Source organism: Melozone crissalis, unplaced genomic scaffold (genome assembly GCF_028551555.1).
Source record: "Melozone crissalis strain CALT ecotype California unplaced genomic scaffold, PUWL_Pcris_2 ptg000008l_1, whole genome shotgun sequence".
Lineage (NCBI taxonomy): Eukaryota > Metazoa > Chordata > Aves > Passeriformes > Passerellidae > Melozone > Melozone crissalis.
Window position 1 is genome coordinate 10,935,998 of NW_026535786.1, and position 21,969 is coordinate 10,957,966.

The 21,969-nt window shown below is 47.7% G+C and overlaps 1 protein-coding gene across 3 annotated transcripts in view; it reads right to left on the bottom strand.

The window, feature by feature from the left end:
* The window catches only part of PHC1 (polyhomeotic homolog 1), a 289,375-nt gene extending 273,440 nt beyond the window's left edge, over positions 1–15,935 (bottom strand). For 2 of the 3 annotated variants that reach the window (XR_008482751.1, XM_054269961.1), the window contains exons 1-15: positions 15,882–15,935; positions 11,940–12,096; positions 11,225–11,335; positions 9,965–10,042; positions 9,429–9,470; positions 9,071–9,220; positions 7,997–8,152; positions 6,577–7,075; positions 5,501–6,258; positions 3,717–3,864; positions 3,416–3,624; positions 2,712–2,826; positions 2,028–2,136; positions 1,202–1,352; positions 281–512 (exon numbers count right to left, since the gene is read on the bottom strand). Coding sequence is in view for 2 of the 3 variants with exons in the window: in XM_054269961.1 (XP_054125936.1) it covers positions 281–512; positions 1,202–1,352; positions 2,028–2,136; positions 2,712–2,826; positions 3,416–3,624; positions 3,717–3,864; positions 5,501–6,258; positions 6,577–7,075; positions 7,997–8,152; positions 9,071–9,220; positions 9,429–9,470; positions 9,965–10,042; positions 11,225–11,335; positions 11,940–12,053 (2,872 nt within the window). In the remaining variant the exon portion in view is untranslated. The remainder of the gene's footprint in view (positions 1–280; positions 513–1,201; positions 1,353–2,027; positions 2,137–2,711; positions 2,827–3,415; positions 3,625–3,716; positions 3,865–5,500; positions 6,259–6,576; positions 7,076–7,996; positions 8,153–9,070; positions 9,221–9,428; positions 9,471–9,964; positions 10,043–11,224; positions 11,336–11,939; positions 12,097–15,881) is intronic. The other variant, XM_054269962.1, reaches the window with a different exon arrangement.
* Positions 15,936–21,969: the final 6,034 nt, after the last annotated feature.

Consider the following 21,969-nt stretch of genomic DNA (forward strand, 5'->3'; position numbering starts at 1 on the left):
AAAAAAAAAAACAATGAGAAACACGTGCATTGGGCACTCCCCTCATTCCTCCTGCATCTCAGGCAGGTACAGAAAAGCAAGCTAAGACTCTAACCAACCCCTTTCCACACTCTAGTCCACACTCTCCTTGAGCACACAGGCTCCTTGAAAAATAAATGTTGAGAATCCATCTCTATGATCTACTCGAATTCAGAAACATGTCCAAAAGCAGTAGGCATCACTGAGCCCAACTCCCCATGCTACTGGATCACAAGAGTGCAGGAGAGGATCTTAACTTCACCTTGCAATGATGCAATGAACTCGTACACTTCCTCCACACTCCAACGACTAGGGTTGCTCGACAGGAAGACTGGGTTGATGCCATGTAGATCTGGGGTGGGGGGGGCCATATTAGAGTTTGCCAGGTCCCTCTCTCCATGACTGGCCCTTACTGACAGGGGTCCTGGAGATGTAGGGGACAAAGCTTCATCATAGCTGGAGTTATCAGAGCCTCGACTCGAGTCTTCCTGGCCCTACAAACCCAGAGGGAAGAAAGAAAATAAAAGGGGTTTTGTAAGAAATTCACAATTACAAGCTGCAAAACAAGACATTGGGAGCAGCAGACTTTGTCCCAACAGTCTGGAACAACTGTCCCAGGCTGTTGGTACAGGGGCAGCTGACACAAGAGCTCCCTGTCCTCCTCACATCAGAACTGAGGCTCATTCCATTCTGTTTTGTAAGAAATTCACAATTACAAGCTGCAAAACAAGACACTGGGAGCAGCAGAATTTGTCCCAACAGTCTGGAACAACTGTCCCAGGCTGTTGGTACAGAGGCAGCTGACACAAGAGCTCCCTCTCTTCCTCACATCAGAACTGAGGCTCATTCCATTCATCTATAGCCCAATTCAAGTCATTCATGTGAAAGACTGCTAATCAAATGGGAAAAGTGGATTGTTTTCTGCCAAGGCTGTCAGCAAGTCTTACTGACTGAGACCTTCAAGATGCACTCAGGAGCGAACACAGAGTGCACAGAACAAGTACGAACGTGAATACGCTTCCTGCAGTCCATGAGGGATTGGAACAGCTCCCTGTGCCTTGTGTAACAAGTTTGTCAGCATGCCCACGGCACATCCTACATGACTGCATCCACTGTGACAAAGTGGTACAGCCAGAAGGGACAAGCCCTACAGAGACCTGCCTTGACAGGTGTGTGTCCTTACCCTGTGGCGCTTGCCCTGGATCTTGGTTCGAGCGATTTCGGAGCTGCTGCGCCGTGATCCCCGTCGGCGCACACGGGCATAGCTGGCTTCCTGGAATTCCTTCATCTTCTTTCTCTGCAGCCGGAACTGATGGCTGCAGCTGACATTGTACCTCAAGTAAGCAGAAGCAGAACAGCAGTTAGAAAGCAGCAACTATCTAAACCAACTACTTCTCCTTGCTCTAGATGGGGATAAGACTCCTCTTTACCATCAAGTTGTGTTTCTCCTCCTTCTAAGACTTCCCCTTGGAAAGAACCAGTCCAGACTTCTGACACAAGCAATATTTGGACACCAAAGTCTTGATCTAACATCTGAAGGGTCAATTAAGTAATTCCCCTAAGGGAAAAAAGACCCATAACAAGAACTCTGCTATCAAGAGGAGGCAGCAATGACTCGTCTAACTTTTCCACGTTTTTTTCCTCAATGCTCCCTTGTGTCTTCGTCTAGTAGCAATGCATGAGACAGCTACCAGTATGCATTTATGTAGTCAGTCAAATGTACATTCCTCTGAAGAGAGGTTCTTTACAGCCCCAGAATTTCCCCCTTCACAGTTCATTTTCTGAGCAAGCCCGAAATCCTGTTTATACCCAGCATCACATCCACCTCTCAGACCTAGAAGCATTTACAAATCATTTAGAGTGGTAAAGGATCTCTGTGGCCAGTACATGCCACAGAAGGAGGATCAGATGTACTGAAAGGTGGTACACTACTTGGAGAAGGGGACACATGCCCAGTTCCAGCAAACATATAGTCACAGATAGGGAATATTACATCTTGCTGTCATTACCTTTTAGCACAGGTCATGGAACAAAACCTCTTGGAGCCACGGAACTGGCTTGCTGGGGCATACTTCCCACAATATTCACACTTCAACAAGTTTGCCTTCTTGTCAAGCTCTAGTGAGATACAGAGTAACACACCAGTTGGTGATCTGAACTGAAGCATATCACACACTCAATGATTCCTCATTCCACTGCTCTTCTTCTGAGCAGACAGATGCCAAGCACTATTTTCTACTGAATCCAGTGAGTAGTTAGCTTGGGAAGCAACGGGGAAAAGAGAAGCACAAGCTCCACTAATTAGTATATGGAACAGAGCAGTTTTTTTCTCCTGGTCAGTACCACTTAATGGAGCAAACAAAAAATAGCATATTCCCCACATCCTACAAGGCTGTGGAGGAAATCTCCATCACTCTGCTCTGTCCACACATCCTTCACAGCTTACAGTCATCAAAGACAGATACAGTTCAGAATCTCCTGCTTAGTACTGACACAGGATGTGTAGATCATATTCACAACAAAAAAAAACCAACATTGTCAGTCTTCTGGCACTCAAAAAAAGCGAGATCCTAGTTCCATAGGTCAAGTCTCTGAGGAGCTAGCAGGAAGAGATACAAGTCCGTAATACATTTAGTAATACAAAGCAGAAACTTTCCGTAACACTAGCTAGTCCTCCTGGTCTTGAAACTCACCCATGGAAGCACTATCCTCTCCCAGAGAATTGCTGGACAGGTTTTCATTCTGACCAGAAGGAGCCTCTCCCTGCAGTGGTTTCTCAGATTCTTTCAGCAGCTGAGAACAACCCACCTGGATAGGGGGAGAATGAGTTGGACCCATCAATAAAGGATTCCCTGTGTCCATCACCCTCTGCCAAGGTATGTGCAGCTTAAAATTCAACTCAGAAGAATCTCTCTGCCTAACAGGGAAGGAGAGATGCTGAAAAAAAGTCATTACTGCTTCCTGACTCACAGGCTTGGTTGTTCATTTAAAGGTCCCCAAGCACTATCTGCCTTGAATAATGTCCAATTCCATGTAACTCCATTTCCCCCTCTTTACTTCAACTTCACTTGCTGCCTACTCAAAATGCATCTCTCCCTCACAGAGAGGAGAGCCTCCTTACAATTGCTGCATTAATTATTGCTTTGGTGACAACGGGAGTAAGAGTTGCTGCAACACTTGTTTTACTCCTTCAAACCCCTTCTCTTTAATAACACCTCTTAATGTCTTGCTTCATTCACGACACTGCCTTCCCTTCCCTTCCTCTTTACTGTCTGTGTCTCAGGCTAAAAATGCTGAATTGGAATATGGGAAAAGATACTCCTATGCAAAGATGGAAGCCCACCACCCTCCCAAGAAAGTGCTAGACCTCCTTCCCCCACAACAAAAAAATCCCTACTGGAAAGGGCTCTGCTCCCTCCTGGATGACAAAGCCTTCAATGATGTGTGTGAGGATCTGGGGCTTGACGATGGCTTGAGGAGGTTTGGAGTCTCCCATCTGACGTGACACCAATGCCAGGTTTGGGGTGGAAGCAGAGGTGGGGGTGGCTGAGACTCCTTCATTTGATGGGGCATTTGGGGTTGCAGTGGCAGCAGGATCAGAATTATCTGGAAAGTTAACAGCACAGGCATGAGCTAACTTTGCTCTACCTACTTCAGGTCATTAGCACAGACAAGCAGAGCTCTCCTTTGTGCCTCACCTCCAAGGCTACTCTTCTCCTCCATGCTTTTGGGGTTGTCTGTTACAGGAGAGGACCTGGCAGGCACGAGTGTGGTGACACTGGCTGGCTCCTCCTTCTCTTCCTCTGACTCTGCCTTGCGCTTTACTGCCAAGGTCTGAGATTTGCCCTGCATGAATACAGAGGAACACGTAAGCAGATAGAAAAGCTCCAAAGCAAAGAACAAGCCAGATTAAAAAAACAACAAAAAAAAAAAAACCAAAAAGAAAAAACAACAAAGCACCCTGCTCCATCATACTTGATTTCCAGCCTGGTTTCTTCTGGAGATGCCTCTAGCTCCCATAGTACATACCTCTACTTGGGAGCATTTGCCTAACAAGGAACAAAGCTTCAGGAGACTCACTGCCACAGACTAGGATCTGATGTCCCAAGTCATGTTGGTACACTGGCAAAAACCAAGACACTGTATGAACCTCAAAGGATTACTGCAGGAAGAAATGGAATGGCATTCACCCAGCAGTTTCCAAACAGATTTTTTGGATAAATCAGATCAATTTCAATGAAGAGTTGAAAGAGCAGGGGACACACATTCACCAGGAGCAGAACTGACCCCCTGCTCTAAAAATCAAGACAAATCCTGTGACACCTTCCTGAAGAAGCAGACAGAGTTTAGAAGGAGTCTCAGGAACTGGCTAAAAAGGTGTTCAAGGCCAGGTTGGATGGAGCAACCTAGTCCACTGAAAGGTGTCCCTGCCCAAGGCAGGGGTGTTAGAATTATGTGATCTTGAGGGTTCTTTTTAATTCCAATTACTTATGATTCCACGATCTGAGCTGGCGAAGTGCTGTTGTCTCAGGGATTTAGGTAGGCCCTAGCTGGACAATTCACAACAGCATGGACAAGGCCTATGGAATTTGAGTTTTCCTCTGCATGGCCTGTTGCTAGGGGATCCTCTGAGGCATAGTCAGTGGATGGTACCAGACACCAAGAGATCTGTAACCCAGAAATATCCACACTGGAGCAGTTAATGAAAAACTGCAGCCTCTGGGAAAGACCCGCACTGGAGAAGGACTTTATGAAGGACTATATCCTTTGTGAAAGACTGTATCCCATGGGAGGGATTCCCCCATGCTAAAGCAAGGGAAAAGCATGAGGGAGAGACAAAACCTTATGAGCTGACCACAGATCCCATTTCTTGTCCTCCTCCTTTCAGGGGGAGGAGGTAGAAGAGTCAGGAATGAAGCTGAGCCTGTGGAGGAGGGAGGTGTTTTTTGCATTTGCTCTTACTTCCAATTATCCTACACTAAACTGGCAGTAAAATAAATAATTTCCATAAACTGAGTTTGTTTTGCCTATGATGATCATTGGCAAGTGATCTCCACATCCTTATCTCAACCCACAAGTTTTTCACTGTATTTTTCTCGTCCTGTTGTGCTGTGAAAGGAGAGTGATGGAGCAGCAATTTGGTGGCCATCCAGCAGCCAGCCAAGGTGAACCAAACCCCATTGTTAAATGGGATACTCAGTATTTGATGTGGATACCCACCCCATCTGGGGCAGGCTCTGAGTCTCACTTATTAACTTCATGCAAGCCTTTGAATGATAATGTGGAAGAGAAATGCTTGTAGTCAGTAACCCCAGGGGTAGGATTGGAATTAATGTTTTTGAGGTAAAAAAGTCTCCACATCCCTTTCCCCAAACCCCTTACCCATCCCATCCCACTGACCTGGGCCTGGACTGCGATTGGTGTCCTAGGAATGAACAAAGAGAATCCATATGCTATTCTCCTTCTCAATGGTATCACTTACTGGCAACTGGACAGACTGCATGTAGAATGCTGCTGGCATCTGAGCCACAACTGGAGAGGAAGCTGGGCTCTTCACCATGTGGGCCGTGCCTTGAACTTGTGCCAAATTCACCCCTGTGGTGAGAGGGGGAGCTTCCTGTGAGGATACTGGAGCTGAAGATGATGATGGGGAAGCAGCATGGGTTTGAGAAACAGGCTGGACTACAGCTGGCATTCCCCGGGAAGTCGGCACCGCTGCAGCAATCTGAGCCAAGCCCAGTGCCTGGGCTTGGCCCGAGCCCTGCTGCCGAGTGCCCACCACCTGCACCGGGATGTGTGGAGGAGGCTGCTGTGTTGCTGACATTTTGGCAGGCCCAAGCTGAGGGGGTTTGATGGGGGTGACCAGAGATTTTGACTGGATAGGAACAGGTGACTTGGTGGCTGGCTGGCACGGACTGTCCTGCTGGAGCTGTAAATGCGGTGGCTGGGACTGCAACATAGGCTGCACCACAAGGGTCTGTGCCTGCTGCTGGGTTTGAGGGGGAGCCTGCTGCTGTGGAGGCTGAGCTTGCTGCTGCTGCTGGGTCAGAGATGCTGCTTGCTGCTGTTGCTGCTGTTGAGCCAGTTGGAGATGGGTGGCTGTGTGGAGGAGCTGGGACTGGCGGTGCTGGAACTGCTGCTGGTGAATGGCTATCTGCTGCTGGATCACCACCTGCTTCTGCAGATGGATCTGCTGCTGCTGCTGGATCAGCGAGTGTGGCTGGATCTGCGTATATGTGGCTATACAAAAACAGTAAGAAAAAACAGAGCACAGAAGTTAGCAACAGTGCAGCTGGGAACAACAACAACAAAAATAAGGCAGCCACTGCACTGCTTTGAGACATTTAACTCCAAAATAACTGACAGCTTACTTGCAGAGGACATGATGGATTAAATTGACTTCTTGTGCTAATAGAAAGGGATAACCCCTTGAGACAAGTCTCTGGGAGGACCATAACTGGGAGACATGCTGGAAAACCTTTTACTACCAGGCTTCCAAATGTCCTTCTTGTGAAGGCCCAATGATTTTGAAGAGAAAGAAACAGCTGAGTTTTTTACCTGAGCTGATCAGCGTCTGGCTGGGCGCTGGTGTAGCTGTCCTGGTGAGGTTCATGCCCACCGTTTGCTGTCCACCAGTGTCCGTGTCACCCTTCTTTGCAGCTGCATTCTCCGTCTCTGTCTGGCTGCCCTGGCTGACAGTCACGGCCTGGGCAGCCGCCACGGGCAGCGGCTGAACCACCCCGGTGCCCTTCCTCTGGCAACTGCCAGCGGCACCTGCTGAGGAGCTCTGGCTCAGTGCCATTGAGGGCTGGCTCCCACCGGTGGCCACCACGCCCCCGGAGACACCATTGCTGCCCGCTGCTGCCTGGCTCAGGTTGAGGGACTGGCCTGCCCCGCTGGAGGAGGCCTGGGCCACGGCCATGCTCTGGCCCGTGCTGGCGGCCTGCGGTAAGCCCGAAGCCTGGGAGCTGCCTGGCAGGGCTGTCTTCTGAGCAGAGCCTTGGAGCTGGGCATTAGTGGCAGAGGTCTGCTGGCTCCTCACAGCCAAGTTCTGCACCTAGAGACACACACACCAAACAGAATCCACACGCTTTATACACGGTGCTTGCCGGGAGTGTGACAGAGGACATGAAGCAACACACTCTGCGGGGATGCAGGCTGAGTTGGTGCCTCAGGTCTCGTGCGAGGAGCTGCTAACACTGCAGGGCAGAGCTCAGCACAGCCCTCACCAGGAAGCCCATTATCCTGAACTCTCTCCTGCCCAATCTCTGATGGAAGTAACAGATCTCGTGGCACTTAGTGAACAGGGTCTGGGGACACAGTCTTTCTCCAGGGCATGGGACTTCAGACCTGCCTGCCATACCCTGGCATGGGTAGTTCAGCACAGCTCTAGAAGCACTGAGTTACCCCTTTAAAGACCAGTCATTCATTTTCAATTTTTGTGCCACCTGTCTGCCGCAGGCCCACAGATCTACTCATGGCCCACACCCTTTCCAATTTCACTCTGCATTTTGGTGCTGCCATCCTCTGTATTTACTTTTGCTCCAAATGCCACGTTATCTCCAAAATTAGATCACAGCTGACTTTTCTTTGAAAAAATTGCTTCAGACAACTCTTTGGCATCTTTACAACAATGAACCAACTGGATGAAGGAATACTACCTCTGGCAAAGACTCTTAATTAGAATGTGACTGAAAACTGTACATAGAACTCAAGAGTTCTTTTCACACAACCACAGCCAAGGAACTGTGAAGATGGGATTGATACAGCCTGTGCTCACCTCAGAAATTTTAAGCAGAAATTAATTTCATCTCTGAAGGCAGACAGCAAACATGAAAACATGGTGGCAAAATCTCCTGCCTGCACAGGCAAAAGGGCTGGGGATAAAATAGCTCTAATGTGCTATGCAGGGACAGCTTGAGACAAAGAGCAGAGCGTGGTGTGGCAGAAGCAGGGGAAAGGGAGGACGGTCACTGACCTGGTCTGTGTCTGCGTGCACCCCAGGAGACTGAGTGGGTGGTACCTCCTGCTGGACAGCAGCCACAGCCCCATTGGGCATCAGGATGAGCTGGGAGGCGAGAGGCACATTGCGGCCCAAGGTCCGGTTCACCTGCAACAGGTTCCCCAGCTGTGGCTGTTGGCATCAGGTGGTGTGCAGTGCAAGGAACAGAGGTAGAAGAGAGAAAGGAAGACAAAAAAACCACAAGCAAACAGATCATCAAGGAACACTAGGCTGCAATGTCACTCATTGCAAAACCACCAGCCCTCCCTGCACTGTAATACTGAACACAACCCTCCGAAGCAAGAAACTGGGAACAGTTTCCTTATGGAAACAAGCACTCCTCTATCTAACATAGGCCTGGGCTAACTCCCACAGACTGCCCAAGGCCGTGTTATCTAGAACTGGTTGAACAACAGTGATAAAAAACATGCATCCAAGATTAGTGCTGCTTGAAAAGTAGGGGATTACAATCTGTATCTGAAGTCAACTGGAAAACAGAAAGTAGGTACCGAAACCCCAGACTGGACTCCACAGTCAAGCCTAATGCTTTCCACCTAGCTGCACTTCAAAGCAATTAAAAGGATGACATTTGTTCACATTGATTTATTTGTCTAGGCTTACTTGAATTCTGACTTACATCCCTGAGCTCAGTTAGCAGTAGAAGAGTAATTTACCGTGTATCTGTTCCAGCATTGAACCAGAAGAGTAGCTTTATTTCTGTGAGCTACATTCAAGTCTAGGACATGTATTTCACATTTACACTCTAGTGAGAAGTGCTATGGAACCTTTAACATCTGCAGAGCAGAGGCACGCAGTGTTGTTAATATTCTCACCCGAGCCACACAATACATAGCTCATCTACCTCAAAGGCTGAGCCCAGAATCAAGCTTGTGGTTTCAGGGATGAGACCTCCCCCATGCAATTTTAAAATATACTGCAACAGCCTCAAAGCAAGGTTAGTCTGTAGGTGTTGGTAATCCCAAGCAGTGAAACTCTGCAGAGGCTGCTAAGTGGGGCTCAGTCAGGACACACGTGCTGCCCATCTCTTACCCGCAGGTACATCTGTGCCTGTGACTGGTTGAGAGGAGGTGAGGTGGTGTTCCCGAGGAGCACAGACTGCGTCAGCGTGGTGGCACTCGGGGAGCTCACGCTCTGCGACCGACTGATCAGCTGAGCAGCTGATGTGGTGGCAAGGTTGATCTTAGAAGAGAAAAAAGCTTCAAATCACATATGAAGAGATGGAGGCCAAGAAATAAGTACAAATATGCTCAGTGGGGTACAGTCAGAACGGACATTTTACAGTTTTTTCCTGCATCCCACAGGGGACCAAGAAGAAGAAAGTTCTTGTCTTAGAGGGCTTGTCCTACAGGCTACACAATCTATATTAGCCAGAGCCCTGGATACTGACCTCATTTGTATGCTGAGCTTGAGAATCACTGTTAGCATGCAACTGCAATAAGAGATCCAAAAAAATACATCATTTTCTCCAGCCTCCCAAGTAAAGGTAAAAAACCCACAAAACCTTCTCTACCAACTCATCTACTCTCTGAGCAAATCCAAGCTCCTCAACACTCACTACAAAACCAGACATCCTCTCATTCAACAAACTACTGCTCTGCCTAAGACAAAACCTGCTCACAATTCCTCCTTCTTACAAGTCCTGATCCTTTTCTAATCCATGACAATGTATCCCCAAAGCCTCAGCAAACAGAGACCTATGTCTACCTTTTCAGCTACGAGGCCTCTCCCACCTAAAAACCTCATCTGGTATTCTCAAGCCCCACCAATAACAACAGCGCCCCAAATCCTCAAAGCTGTCTGCATCTTGTTGATTCCCAGGGTTCTTAGAAGCTGTGTGCATCCTAAAAGACAAGGAGGAGACAGAAGGAGGTGGGGAGGGGGAGGGAGGCTCTTATATGTGTGTGAGGGAGCAGTTTTACTTACAGAAGCCTGGGTGGTGGTGGTCTGTTGCGAGGTGCTAGTGTTGGGGGAGCTGGCCTGTCTACTGGCTGCAATTGTAGCCTGCAGGAGAGATTGGCAGAGAAATGAGTGCCTGAACAAACCTTTCAATCCAGCCCAATTATTAGGCTCTGTCAGAACACCCAGTCCCTTACCCTCAGAGTGCATGACCTCCAGTCCTTCCACCCATGGGTACATGCACTACTCTTGCCCAGCCTGTCATAATACACACTGCAACCCTCACCCCGATGCTGGAATCCACTGTTAGCACCCAGACATTCCCTGCAATATTAGCAATTTGTTGGGCTAATTAGGCAGTTTAGTAGCAAAGCAATGATAGCACTCCAAGTAACAAAATTCAGATTAGAGAGCATATGGTTTGTGGAAGAATATAAATATTGATAGACTTATTTCCCCCTCTCTGATGCAAGGGGAATTCCCCTGCCTGAGTTTAGTTAGTTTTGTAACTAAGATTTGTGCAAAACTGACGAGAAGATTCTATTTCTTCTATACTATAAGACTGCAGTCAGGGATTTTGAGAACAATGACGTACTGGACTAACTGCCAAGGAGTACAGCTACTGAGGTATTGTTACACAAAAAGAATGTATTCATGTCACACATAATCCATTTTGAGCTGATGATTAAGTCTAGTAGGTGAGCAAAGTTGATAAAGGAAAAAAAAACACTCAACATTTATGTATCATAGAATATATTGATTTATATTGATCTGTGTATGTCTCAATTAGTGACAGCCTCCTGGTTGGACTGGCTTACCCTCCTGCTGGTAAAGAAAACATGGCTACTAAGTTCCAAGACAGAAATTTCAGAGAATGCTGCCTGAAACCTCATGCAAACACAAATGTTTATTCTCAGAGAAGCAACTAGCCACTGATCCCTTTAATACACTTTTTAAGCACTACTGCATCCACTGTTGATTTCACCACCCATCTTTTAGTTAAAGAAGGTGCAGGGGGTAGTAATAGGCCTCTGAAGTGCAAGTTCCTTGATGGTGATGTCAAATTTTATCTTCTCTTGCTCTGTAGCCAAAAAAATAAATTAATCTTTGCTTCAGGCTTCCAGTTGACTGGCTGTCTGTATTAACTCTAAACAATGTGTTTAGGGACTCATTGTCTCATCAGGGATCAGGATGACTCGGTGCACAAGGCACTGTATAAAAACAGAACCTCTGGATCTTCCCCAGAGAATGATCCAACTCCTCTCCTTCTGCCTCTTGGCAACTCACCTGCTGGACAGCAGCCAGACTGTGAAGTTGGGCACTGTTAAACTGCTGCTGGAGCATAAACTGATGGAAGTACTGGGCTGCATTGGGCTGTCTCTGGAGTGCCTGCAGAGCCTAGATAAAGAAGAAAACACAATTGTCAAAAACTGCATGCTGTTGAAATGTGATTGAAGAGAGCAATGACGAAGTAAGCCAGCCATGAGAATACCCCTAGAGCACATGAAAAAGCAGGCACCAGATCAGCACATCCAAATCCATAGTACAGTTACAGATTTGGTGACACACTGAATCACAGGTGTATTTCAGGACAGTGGGAATCACACTTTTTAAGACTTTAATAAGCTTTAGGAATCTGAGGATGTGCATGCTCACACAGGCAGACAAATGTTCCTGTGTAGTTTGTGTATGGAGAGCATAGAGAAACTGGGATGGCAAACTGATTTGCTCTAGAACAGCAGGCTAAAACCTATCTATTGAATCAGAGTACAGATTAAATCCAGGAGGCTGGACACCAAAGGAGTAACCTATAAAACATGAAGCCTCAGGCTACAAGAACTAAACATTACGTCTAGTATAAGAATTTCTAAATCTGAAAAGATGACAGTCCTCTAAGCACAGTCCCACCTTGACACACAATAATGCAGAGGAACACCAAAGGGCTCACCACCACCTTCCAGTGATGGAGTGCCATCCCAGAGCACAGCCTGGGATGTCTCACCTGTACTGCCTGCCGCTCATAGAGAGACATCTGCGAGATCTGAGGCCGGGTGCTTCCTCCAGAACTGGAGCTCCCGCTGGTGGAGTTGGAGTTCTGCTCACTTTCGGTCTCCATGGCGACAGGATCCCAGGAGCTCAGGCTGAGATGGACTCCAGACCTACACTGAAAGAACTGGAAACTAAGTCAGGCTGCAGAAAGAACCAAACTGTACTTCATTAGATTACACAGCTTTTGTACTAGAATATCTCAATACCAGTCTCCCTGCCCATCCTAGCTACATGTTAGGGACCAGGGAAGCTGGGATTCTAAAATCACCCAGAAATCTTACTCACAGTTTAAATCTTTTATTACCACCAGAAACAAAATGTGCATATTTTCATACTTTTATTGCCATGCTATAGTTGCAAGCTACAGTATCCTGAACTCTTAAAAAGGTACTGGAATGAAGAAGCAGCTGCAGCTCATTAAAACAATTCTGGTTACAGACCTGACCTCCTCTCCTGTCAGTAGAGACTAGCAAACCGAGGCAAACTGCACTGTGCTTCCAGTCCTGCAATGCACTTTGGCAATTTCTCATCCTCTCTTCCTCCAGTCTCTCAGCTCCAATGCCCTACTGATACCGAGTCCCTCTTTCTCCCAGTTTAGCCCCTAGCCCTTGACTCCTTCTTCTTCTGATCACATGAACTTTCCAGCTACTTGTTGCTCCCAACACATCTTAACTTGAATATTAGATTAGAATCTGGTATCTGTGGTGGCAAGTTCCTTTCAGGAGGAACAGAGTCAGAAGCAGAGTGGATAAAGTGTTCACTGGCAACACTTGTAAGGCAAAAGCTGCTGAAGAGGTCATGCAGAACCAGGGAGACCTTCCAGCAGCAGAAAGATGAGCTGCAGGACTGAGAAAGGACTGGAGAAGGTTTTCATCAGCTAAGAGGAAGAGAAGTGAGACTGAAGAGAGTGCTTGGCAGAAGAGTAGCACATTGAGATGATCAGGGAGTTTCCTGCAGCAAGAAACATGAGCTACACAGGGAGTAGCAGCAGGAGGGGCTAGAGTCAGAAAAGGGGGAGAAAAGTGATTATACAAAAGAATTCCATTGGAAAAAAAGAAAACCAACCCGAGTTTTTAGAACTCCATGCAATATTTAAAAAAAAAAAAAAAAAAACTTCTGATAAGTCTTTTCACCAGGACAGCCTATTTGTTTCCAAAGTACCAGCTCATTCCTCTGTAGCATATCTGAGACCTCTAAATGAGACCCCTGTAAATGAGCTTCCAGGAGCCAGAGCAGCAGCACAGCCCCTTTATCTAGCCCTTTTAAAATCCAGATTCTGAGCTTTACAAACTTCACCAAACATTTTCCTGGTGTATAAGCAAACAGACCTGTGCAGCAGAAAAGGAGATGCAACAATACTCTCAGCCAGACAACTTTTTAAATTCTGAAATGGTGCTAAGAGCAGCAGATGACTTTAAAGTAGGACAACAGCATTAACTCTGCAGAAAATGGATGGCTAAATCAGGGAACTGCTGCTTCAAACCTGCTGCTCAAAATCTGAAATATTCTTTAACTGCTCCAGTCTGATCTTCCAAAATCATCTTCACCTCTGCCCTCAAGCCCTGCCCAGGCACCTCCCTGCTGATGAAAACTGGCTTCCTGCACTGCTTCAGCAGTGGCCACCTTCTCAGCTGAGACACACCTCCTCCTAACTGGCCACTACTGTCTTCAGGCACAACTCTATTTCAGCTAGAAACAGCCTGTCAATAAACCTACCCAGAATACAAAAGCTCTTGCAGAAGCAACTGCCTTAAAGATCTTCCCCAGAGAGGAAAAATTAAATGAGGCCTGAAAATAAACACTGAGAAGGGAAAGAATACAGACTTTTTGAAAGAATGAAACTGTGGTGGATAAATAAAGTACTTTGAGTGGGGTTAAAATGCACATGAACACATTACACCAAGTTCTCCAGTAGCTCAGATGCCATTAGGAGTCAATTTATGTTCCCTTGCCCACCTCAACATCCCAATGCAGATCCTCCTCCTTCACCTCCCTTCTAGGGCTCATTAGATCAACTTGGGTAGCTGCAGGAAAGATACCCTAAAACTCTATTTTCTGTCACATCACAGAATTGAACTACTTTACTTGTGATGCCACAAGTGCCCATGAGAGAGGTAAGGATGTAACTGGTGTTCACCTGAGCTACAGCAAATACCCTTGTCCTCAACAGCTCAACAGCTTCAGCAGGAGAAGCCAGGCTTCTGCCTTGGTGCTCTGCTCCACCAATCAATCTGTGTTTCCTCAGGAAGCAGCACCACCGATTCCTAAGATTTCCAGCATTTTTGAGAGTTCCATATTGATCTAGATCTCATTAAAATCCTAGCATAAACAGAATCTTACTGAAACACCTCTGGCATGAGGCATAGAAAAATTTTGGTCTCTCTGTAGGCAGAAGGCCTTTTGGAGATGTGGACAAAGAAGCATACGCTTTGCTTTGCAGAAGGGCAGTAAGAATTTTAAGTCACTTACAGCAAGGAGAGTTATCCAGCAAAACTCTTTCCAAACACAAAAGTGAAAAGGCACAGCATTTCCCCAAGCAAGTTCATCTAAGGATGCAGCTCCATGTTAGTGTAATCCGATCCAAACACAGGCCATTTCCACACAAAACAGGAGAATTACACATTCTCCTCTCTTCCAACTGCATCCCCAAGCACCTTCCTCTTACAAAAACCTAGTGATCACTGGGCTATCACATCACTTGACTCAGCTACCTGCTCCGTGAGATGGATAACCTACTAAAAATTATTAAACCATGGATTTTCCAAACAAACAAACCAAAAAAGGAAAACCAACACACAGTTAACAACGTGGCCACTACTGGAAATTAACCTTTGAACAATAGCTAGAACTGCATCCCTAAAAGCCAGACACAGAAGGACACAAAAGCTTTTTAGCACCATGGCAGGAATGACCACACAGCAAAAATGACGGGAAGGAGAAGGGAGAAAACTGGCTCACGCAGCAGTACAAGCATGAGAACACGGACCACTCCAGAGCCTAACCCACACTTGCTGGTCCCAGCACACACCGAGAACACCACAGGTGGCCCATCTACAAGTCCCTGACCCTTCTCAAGCACAAGGGCAGACAAAAGTCAAGCCAAACAATACTCTAATCACTAAGCACTAGGTAGGAGGTTGAAAAGTTTCACTTGCTCACCCCATCCATTCCCCGGGGACATGACTGCTGCCTGCATAACATTTTCTAACTTTCCGAAGTGGCTTTGTCACTTCATCCTTGAGAAACTAAGTTAGGAAACACGTAAGATTTACACGGGTTTACTCCACAGGTTTGGAGGAGCAAAGCTAGCATCCCGTACTACAGCACACTCGCAGCTGCTACTGTATGTCTCTACAACAGTTTCCAAGCCACACAAGCAGAGGTGTGGAACTGCCGGGACAAGCTGCCTGCTCTGGGATGCTCTGGAAGCAGCAGTGGGTGCGACGCTCCAGCACTGCAGGACCCTGGCATCACCCGGTCCCCACCCCTCGGTGCCCAGCCCGCCCTTCCCCGCCGGGCGCCTCGCCCGGCCGGCGGCGGGAGAGAGCGAGGTAAGGAAGAATGGAAGAAGGGCAGGATGGAAGGGGACGGCGCGGCTGCAGCCACTCAGGCCGCCGGCAACTCCGGCAGCAAAGTTCATCCGACACGGCGTGCGGGTGCCCTGCCCGCCGTGCCGAGCCCGCAGCCCCGCCGCGGCGGGAGGCGGGATGCGCCGCAGGATGCCCGGAGCCGGGTGGCGGCTGCCCGGGGGAGCGAGCGGGGCTGCGCGGGGGAGCTGCCTGGGGCCGGGCCGGCCAGACAATGGCTGCTCCGCCGCCGCTGTCAACTTCCATCCCGCGCCGGCCCCGGGGAACTCTGCCCGCCGCGGCCGCCCGCGCCCCGGGCCCCGCCTCACCTGCAGCCGCCGCGGCTCTGCCCCGCTCCGCTGCCCCCCGCCCGCCCGCGGGACCCGCGCTGCCGGCGCCGCCGCCGCACCGGAGCCCCGCACCACCACCACCGCCACCGCCGCCGCCGCCGCGCCCGACACGCCCCCCGCGCGCGGGCAGCCGGGCCCGGCCGAGCGGGCGGGGCGGGGCGGCAGCTCCGGTGTCGGGGCGGGCGGAGCCGGGGGCGGGACCTGGCGGCGGCTCCGGCGGGGCCGCGGTCTGGCGGGGCGGCCCCGAAGGGGCGGGACCCGCGCCCGCTCCGCCCGCCCCTCTCCCCGTGTCCCTCTTTCTTAATTCCTTTTTTGCTTTTCTTGTTTCGATTTTTTTGTTGGTTTTATCGGGTTTTTTTTTTCCTTTTTTTTTTTTTTTTTTAAATCTCGGCCTCTGGGGCTCCCCCGGCGCTCCGTCACTTCCTCCCTCGAGGCGCTTCCGGGCACGTGGTGCCTTCCCCGGGCGCCGCTTGCCCGTTGCCCCGGTGACGGGAGCGAGCCCGGCGGCGGGAACGGCGGAGCAGCGCCCGGCCCGGCCCGGCCCCGCTCCTCGCCCGCGGCTCTTGCTGTGCCCGCGGGGCTGGCTGGCACCGCGGCGTCACGGCGCTGAGGGGAGTCACAGCCCGGTGCTGCGCCAGCCTGAGCGGGTGTGCCCTCTGCCGGGTCTCGCTTCGCCATGCGTCCTTCTGGAGACTGACCAACCTTTTTAAGTGCTAGTCGTTTTAGGTAGCACGGAATCAATTCGGTTGGAAAACACCTCTGTGATCATCGAGTCCAGCCTGTGACCGAACACCACCATGTCAATAGACCATGAGTGCCACATCCAGTCTTTCCTTAGACATCTCTAGGAATGGTGACTCCACCACCTTCCTGTGCAGCCCATTCCAATGTGGACTCATCCTTTCTATGAAGAAATTCCTCCTGTTGTCCAGCCTACACCTCCCCTGGCACAGCAGCTAAAGACTATGTTTTCTCCTCCTGTCGCTGCCTGGGAGAAGAATGTAGGTTGTAAACTCTTTGTGTTGGTACCTGCAACAAGGTTTGATGAACAAACAGGACACAGCAGGCAGTTTTTTGCCTTCTACATGTGTACACACGTAGAGGTGCACAATAGAAGCCTGCATGAACATTAAAAAAAACCACAGTGCTGGAGCTCACTGGCAGCTTTTAGAAGAGAAGCTGTGCTGTGCAGGCACTTGGACCTAGCTTCTCTTGATTACTCTCAAAGAGCATCAGTTTATTGCCTGTCAGTTGCTTGGCTTAGGGTATGAGTGGTTGATTAAGGCAAATTTACGAATTTTTAACTGTAATGTTGTCATCTTTAGATGGTAAGTGGAGAGGAAGAATGTATGCATGCAGTGACAGGACAAGGGGCAGTGGCTCCAAAATGAAGAAGAGCAGGTTATTAATTAGGAAGAAATTAATTAGCAGATTAATTATTAGGAAGAAATTCTTTCCTGTAGGGAGGTGAGGCACTGGCACAGGTTGCCCAGAGAAGCTGTGAATGCCCCACTGCTGGAAGTGTTCAAGTCCAAGTTGGATGTGTGAGAAATAACTTTGATCAACCCAGTCTAGTGGATGGTGTCCCTGTCCATGTCCTGTTGGTTTGGAGCTAGATGATCTTTAATGTCCCTTCCAAACCAAAGCATTCTGTGATTTTATGATCAACATATTTGTTTCTAAGAAAATAAATGCCCACCGGGTCAGACCAGTGGCTCATCTTCATGAGAGCTGGTGAGTTTCCCTTCAGAATGCCAGCACCAAGGACAAGTGGGATGCAGCAAAAGACAAACAGGAATGAATCACTCTCCATCCACGTGTACAAGGGCCAGAAGCTCAAGCACCACTGAGGCTATGAGCACCATAAATACTCCTGCAAAAGGCATCTTTGAGTTTCATGTTGCAAGAAAGTTGCATCTGGCTCTGTAATGACAGTGCTGGGCTATCAGTTCCCAGGAAAAAATTCCCATTATGAATTGCAGTCAATTCGCATTGACTTAGAATCACAGAAAAATATTTGCTGCTGCCTAAAAATCAGCAAAACACACCGTACAGGAGGGCATTTGGCCTGTTACCAAACATACTTTCTCTAAATGCTGAGGGTTCTTTTTCAATTCAGATGGAAAACTGTCTGGCTGATTTTCAAGGAGATATTTAAGGTTATTCAAAACAAAAGGTCAAACAGTGAACAAAGAAACAATGACAAGGCAGGAAACCCAGCAAACAGTAATCCCCGGGAATCAACCCCGCCTAAAAGCCCCAACAACTGGATGAACGACTAAGCCATTTGTCCCACTTGCAAAACCCACTGAAGTGGATTCAAAGGAGGAAACTCTCTGGAATGTATGCAAACGAAGGGCAGTTACTGCAATACGACTAGGGGAAAACACTGCAATAAAGAGGCTTTAGGACTTACTGAGTTAGCAGCTGTGAGGGGATGTTGGAACAGATAAAGAGAATTTAAGGGTTTTCAAAACTGCACTGGTATGCTTGGGGTAAAAATCACAGGCAGGGAAATGGAGGGATCAAGGTGGATCAAATGGAGAAAAGGTAGGTATAAACAAAGACAGTCAAATGCAATCAGTATGTTTGTGTGCACAAGGTATCTGATCACAGTAGCCTGCATTACATTTTTAATAAATTATTTTAATTATTTCCTGTATTATTGTGCTCTTTGTTTTGTGGTCTCACTAGTCAGCAAGATGAAAGGTTTATAGGGCCAAAAACCTGACACCTATGAAAATGCATTTGTCTGAGTGCTGATCCTTAGGAACAGGATCAGGCCAGTGACACTGTGCTGATGTGGGTGTCTCTGAAGCGTTAACATATGTGTACATGTCTCTTGTGGACTTGCACACCACTCTGCTACTGCTGGGGTGTGAAACAAGAAAGCTCTCACTCACCTCCACTGACCCAGGAAAAAGGAAGCCACTGGACCTTTTATTCCACGAGGTTCACCTGCCTTTAATAGTTTCAGGGAAAGCAAGTGCACTGGCCAATATCTATGCTGCTTCCCAAATGGTGAGATCCCAGCCTTTTTAGTGTCTCCCGATAAAGCACTTGTTCAGTGCCATAATTGTTGTCACTGAGGATCATGCTGGAAATTGTAGGATGGTTTAGAGGGTCTGGCTGGAAATCTGTCAAATGCTTTGCCTACACATAAGGCGAATTCATTGCCTAGATAGCTCACGGTTCAGGTGCAGCTCTTCCCAGCTCCGGAAAAAGGAAGAAGCAGCCCATTTTCATTCCAATGATTTTTTCCCCTCCATTCCAGCCCGTTTTAGAAACGGAGATTTATTCCCTGGAGAAACGGCATGTTGCAGAGCAAGCCACGGAGTGATGGTGACACTCAGTGGCCCTGCAGGAAAAGTGCACCTTCCGAGCTCACAGGGTTTTTTTTCCAGTTTATCAGGAACACAGTGGCAGTAAATGAACCTTATAGACAGCACGTAGCATGCCCGTAAGCCTGCAGACTGTGCCCTACAGATTCTTATAGTATAGGCATACAAACAGACATGTAGTCTATGCAACTTCATTTGTCTTCTTTCCCTTTCCCGCACCCATATACTCACTTCAGCCTGGAAATGAGACTGTCACATTCAGGTACCTCAGGAGGAGCACCTTGTCTCTTGTGGTGGACCGGTCATTCTACAGACTACTTTTTTCATGTACAGATTTTTTATATGCCATTTATTTTTAAAATAATGCCCTAACAAGGTCAGAATCCATTTGGGGCCATCTTGTGTGCTTACAGTCATTCTCCTTTCAAGGAGCCTCCTTCCCACGCCTTTTAAAAGCTTCTCTTTGCAGAAAAATCCCTTGCTATCTGAGATGCTGGTGACCAGAATGCCTGTTAGCTGCTGCCTGCACTATGCTCTTCTGGACCTTCTTTTTTCAGATTAAAGCAGCAAAACTTTGCAGGAAATTTCCCAGTTGCCTCCAGGCTATTTGGGCAACCAAGATCCACACAGCTGCTTCTAGTGAGGTGGTGGAAGGAAGTCTCCTGGCCACCTGCCCTACCTTTGCTTACACATTACAAGGGTTCCTTTCTTGCCCTGGAAGGTATTTCCTATGGATGTCACCAAGGACAGAGAGAACTTTTCAACAGCCACAGAACTGAGCATGCATCAGATTGCCCATCCAGCACAGATTAGGCACTTATTGCATTCCCTAATATTTAATTCAAGAGGCAAAGAGCTCACTGACTTCTGCTGTACATTTCCTATCTTATGGGAGCTTGCCACACAGCAGCTTTTTTTTCAGTTCTCTGCTTTGCCAGCTTCCTCAGTCCCTCATCTGCAGCTGAATAACATCTATCTGATTTGAAACCACAGCCTGGAAATACCTGTTTGTATTCATATTTCACACACTTGTTTTTCTCACTTATCTGCCCCACGCAGGTACAAGGTGCCAAGACATCCTATCTTCAGAAGCAGAGGAATCTTGGTGGGCTGCTTCTATCAGGATCTAATTTCATGGCAATCTGATCCCATGAACTGTAAAGCAGATCCTTGGCACATGTCCATTTAGAGAGGGGAGAGCCTGGCTCATGGATACAGTCAGCATGCTGGGTTACAGACTTCAAGTTTTATTCACAATGTTCTTATTTGAAGTTCAACACATGAGAAGGCTTTAACCCCAAAGCTCTTCCAGTCCATCCCAAATATCCAGAGGAAGAGACTTGCCAAGAAGGCAACCAGGACAGGTCTCACTTTGCTCCCTTTGCAGAGCGCCATTGAACAGTCTCTGTTGACTCCTACCATGTCTTGGGAAGGGGCAATGCTAGGGGAACAATCCTTGGAGGTTTGTCCCTTCATATTTTTGCTTCCTTGAACTCAACCTTGTCCGCTTTTTGCATCAGCTGTCCACAGAATGTATCACTTGGTTCCTCAGGTTTTCTACTTCCTCTAAATGGTTGTTAAGCACTGCTGTGAGACTTTTATTTTCCTTTTGTCCCCATGTGGAATGGCTGGTTCTGCTCACTTTATGGACCAATTGTTCTGAATGGTCAGAGAAAACAAAAAATATTTGCTGTCCTTTCGCAAGCTGTGTTGATCAGGCAAAGGGCTACTACACAGGGATAACCTAAGCAATCCTTGTCACACGACCTGCTTCATTTCATGTTCCTTTTTCCCTTTTTTTTCTCCCAAAGTTCTTCCTGTTTAGAAGCTCATCACTTCCCAAATTCCCAGCTTATCTCACTCACTTCTTTTCCATTGCCCCTGGGCTTGTTGACTTCATACCTTACTTCATCCCTTAATACATTTTTGATATGACTGTCCTGGTAATTTATCTTTTGGCAATCAGTTCTGTGAAACTAGTACCCATTTTTTCTTATCCAGTATGCCCCTTTTTATGAGTGTTATCTCCCTAATGGCACTGCAAATCCCTCTGGGCCATCTGCATACACTCTCTTGTCTTGTTGCATGTGCTGCATCCTGAAATTCCTCAGATTGTTGTCTTTTTTAAGTAGTGCCACAGGTAAGGATTAGTCGTTTGGGTTAATGTCTTGACAGGATGGGACTAGGTGTTGTCAGAGTCTAAATATGCAGTGAATGTGTAGTGAGTGTTATTTTGGTTTCATGCTCTCCCTTCACAAGACTTTGCTGTACAGTTCTTTTCTGTCTGAATGAACTGGTAAAGTATTTCTTCCTCAGCATTCCCTTGCCTGTTCCTACTCTTGAGTTGTGACAGAAAAATAGATCAGGTAATAAACCAGCTCAGGGTTAAAAATGAGGGGGTTTTTTTGCATGGAATTTGGTTGCAGATCAGCTGTTGAGTTAATTGAATTGAAAAGGGAGCTCAGAGATGGGACTTGGGGATGAGAGAGATTTAAATCACTATGGTGACCAAATGCAAAGTATGTAACCACAACATGCACAGTGTTTCCCTCTTTTTCATGCACTGAAATCTTCATCAACTGTCAAGTCACTGCCTTCTTTCCAGGTTCCACATACTTTATTTCACCTGCTTCCAAAATAATGCGTATTAAGCCAGTTTTCACGTGGAAACATACGGCAAAGGAAATAGGGTGTTTCCAACACAGCAGGTAAGGGGAGAGCTGGAC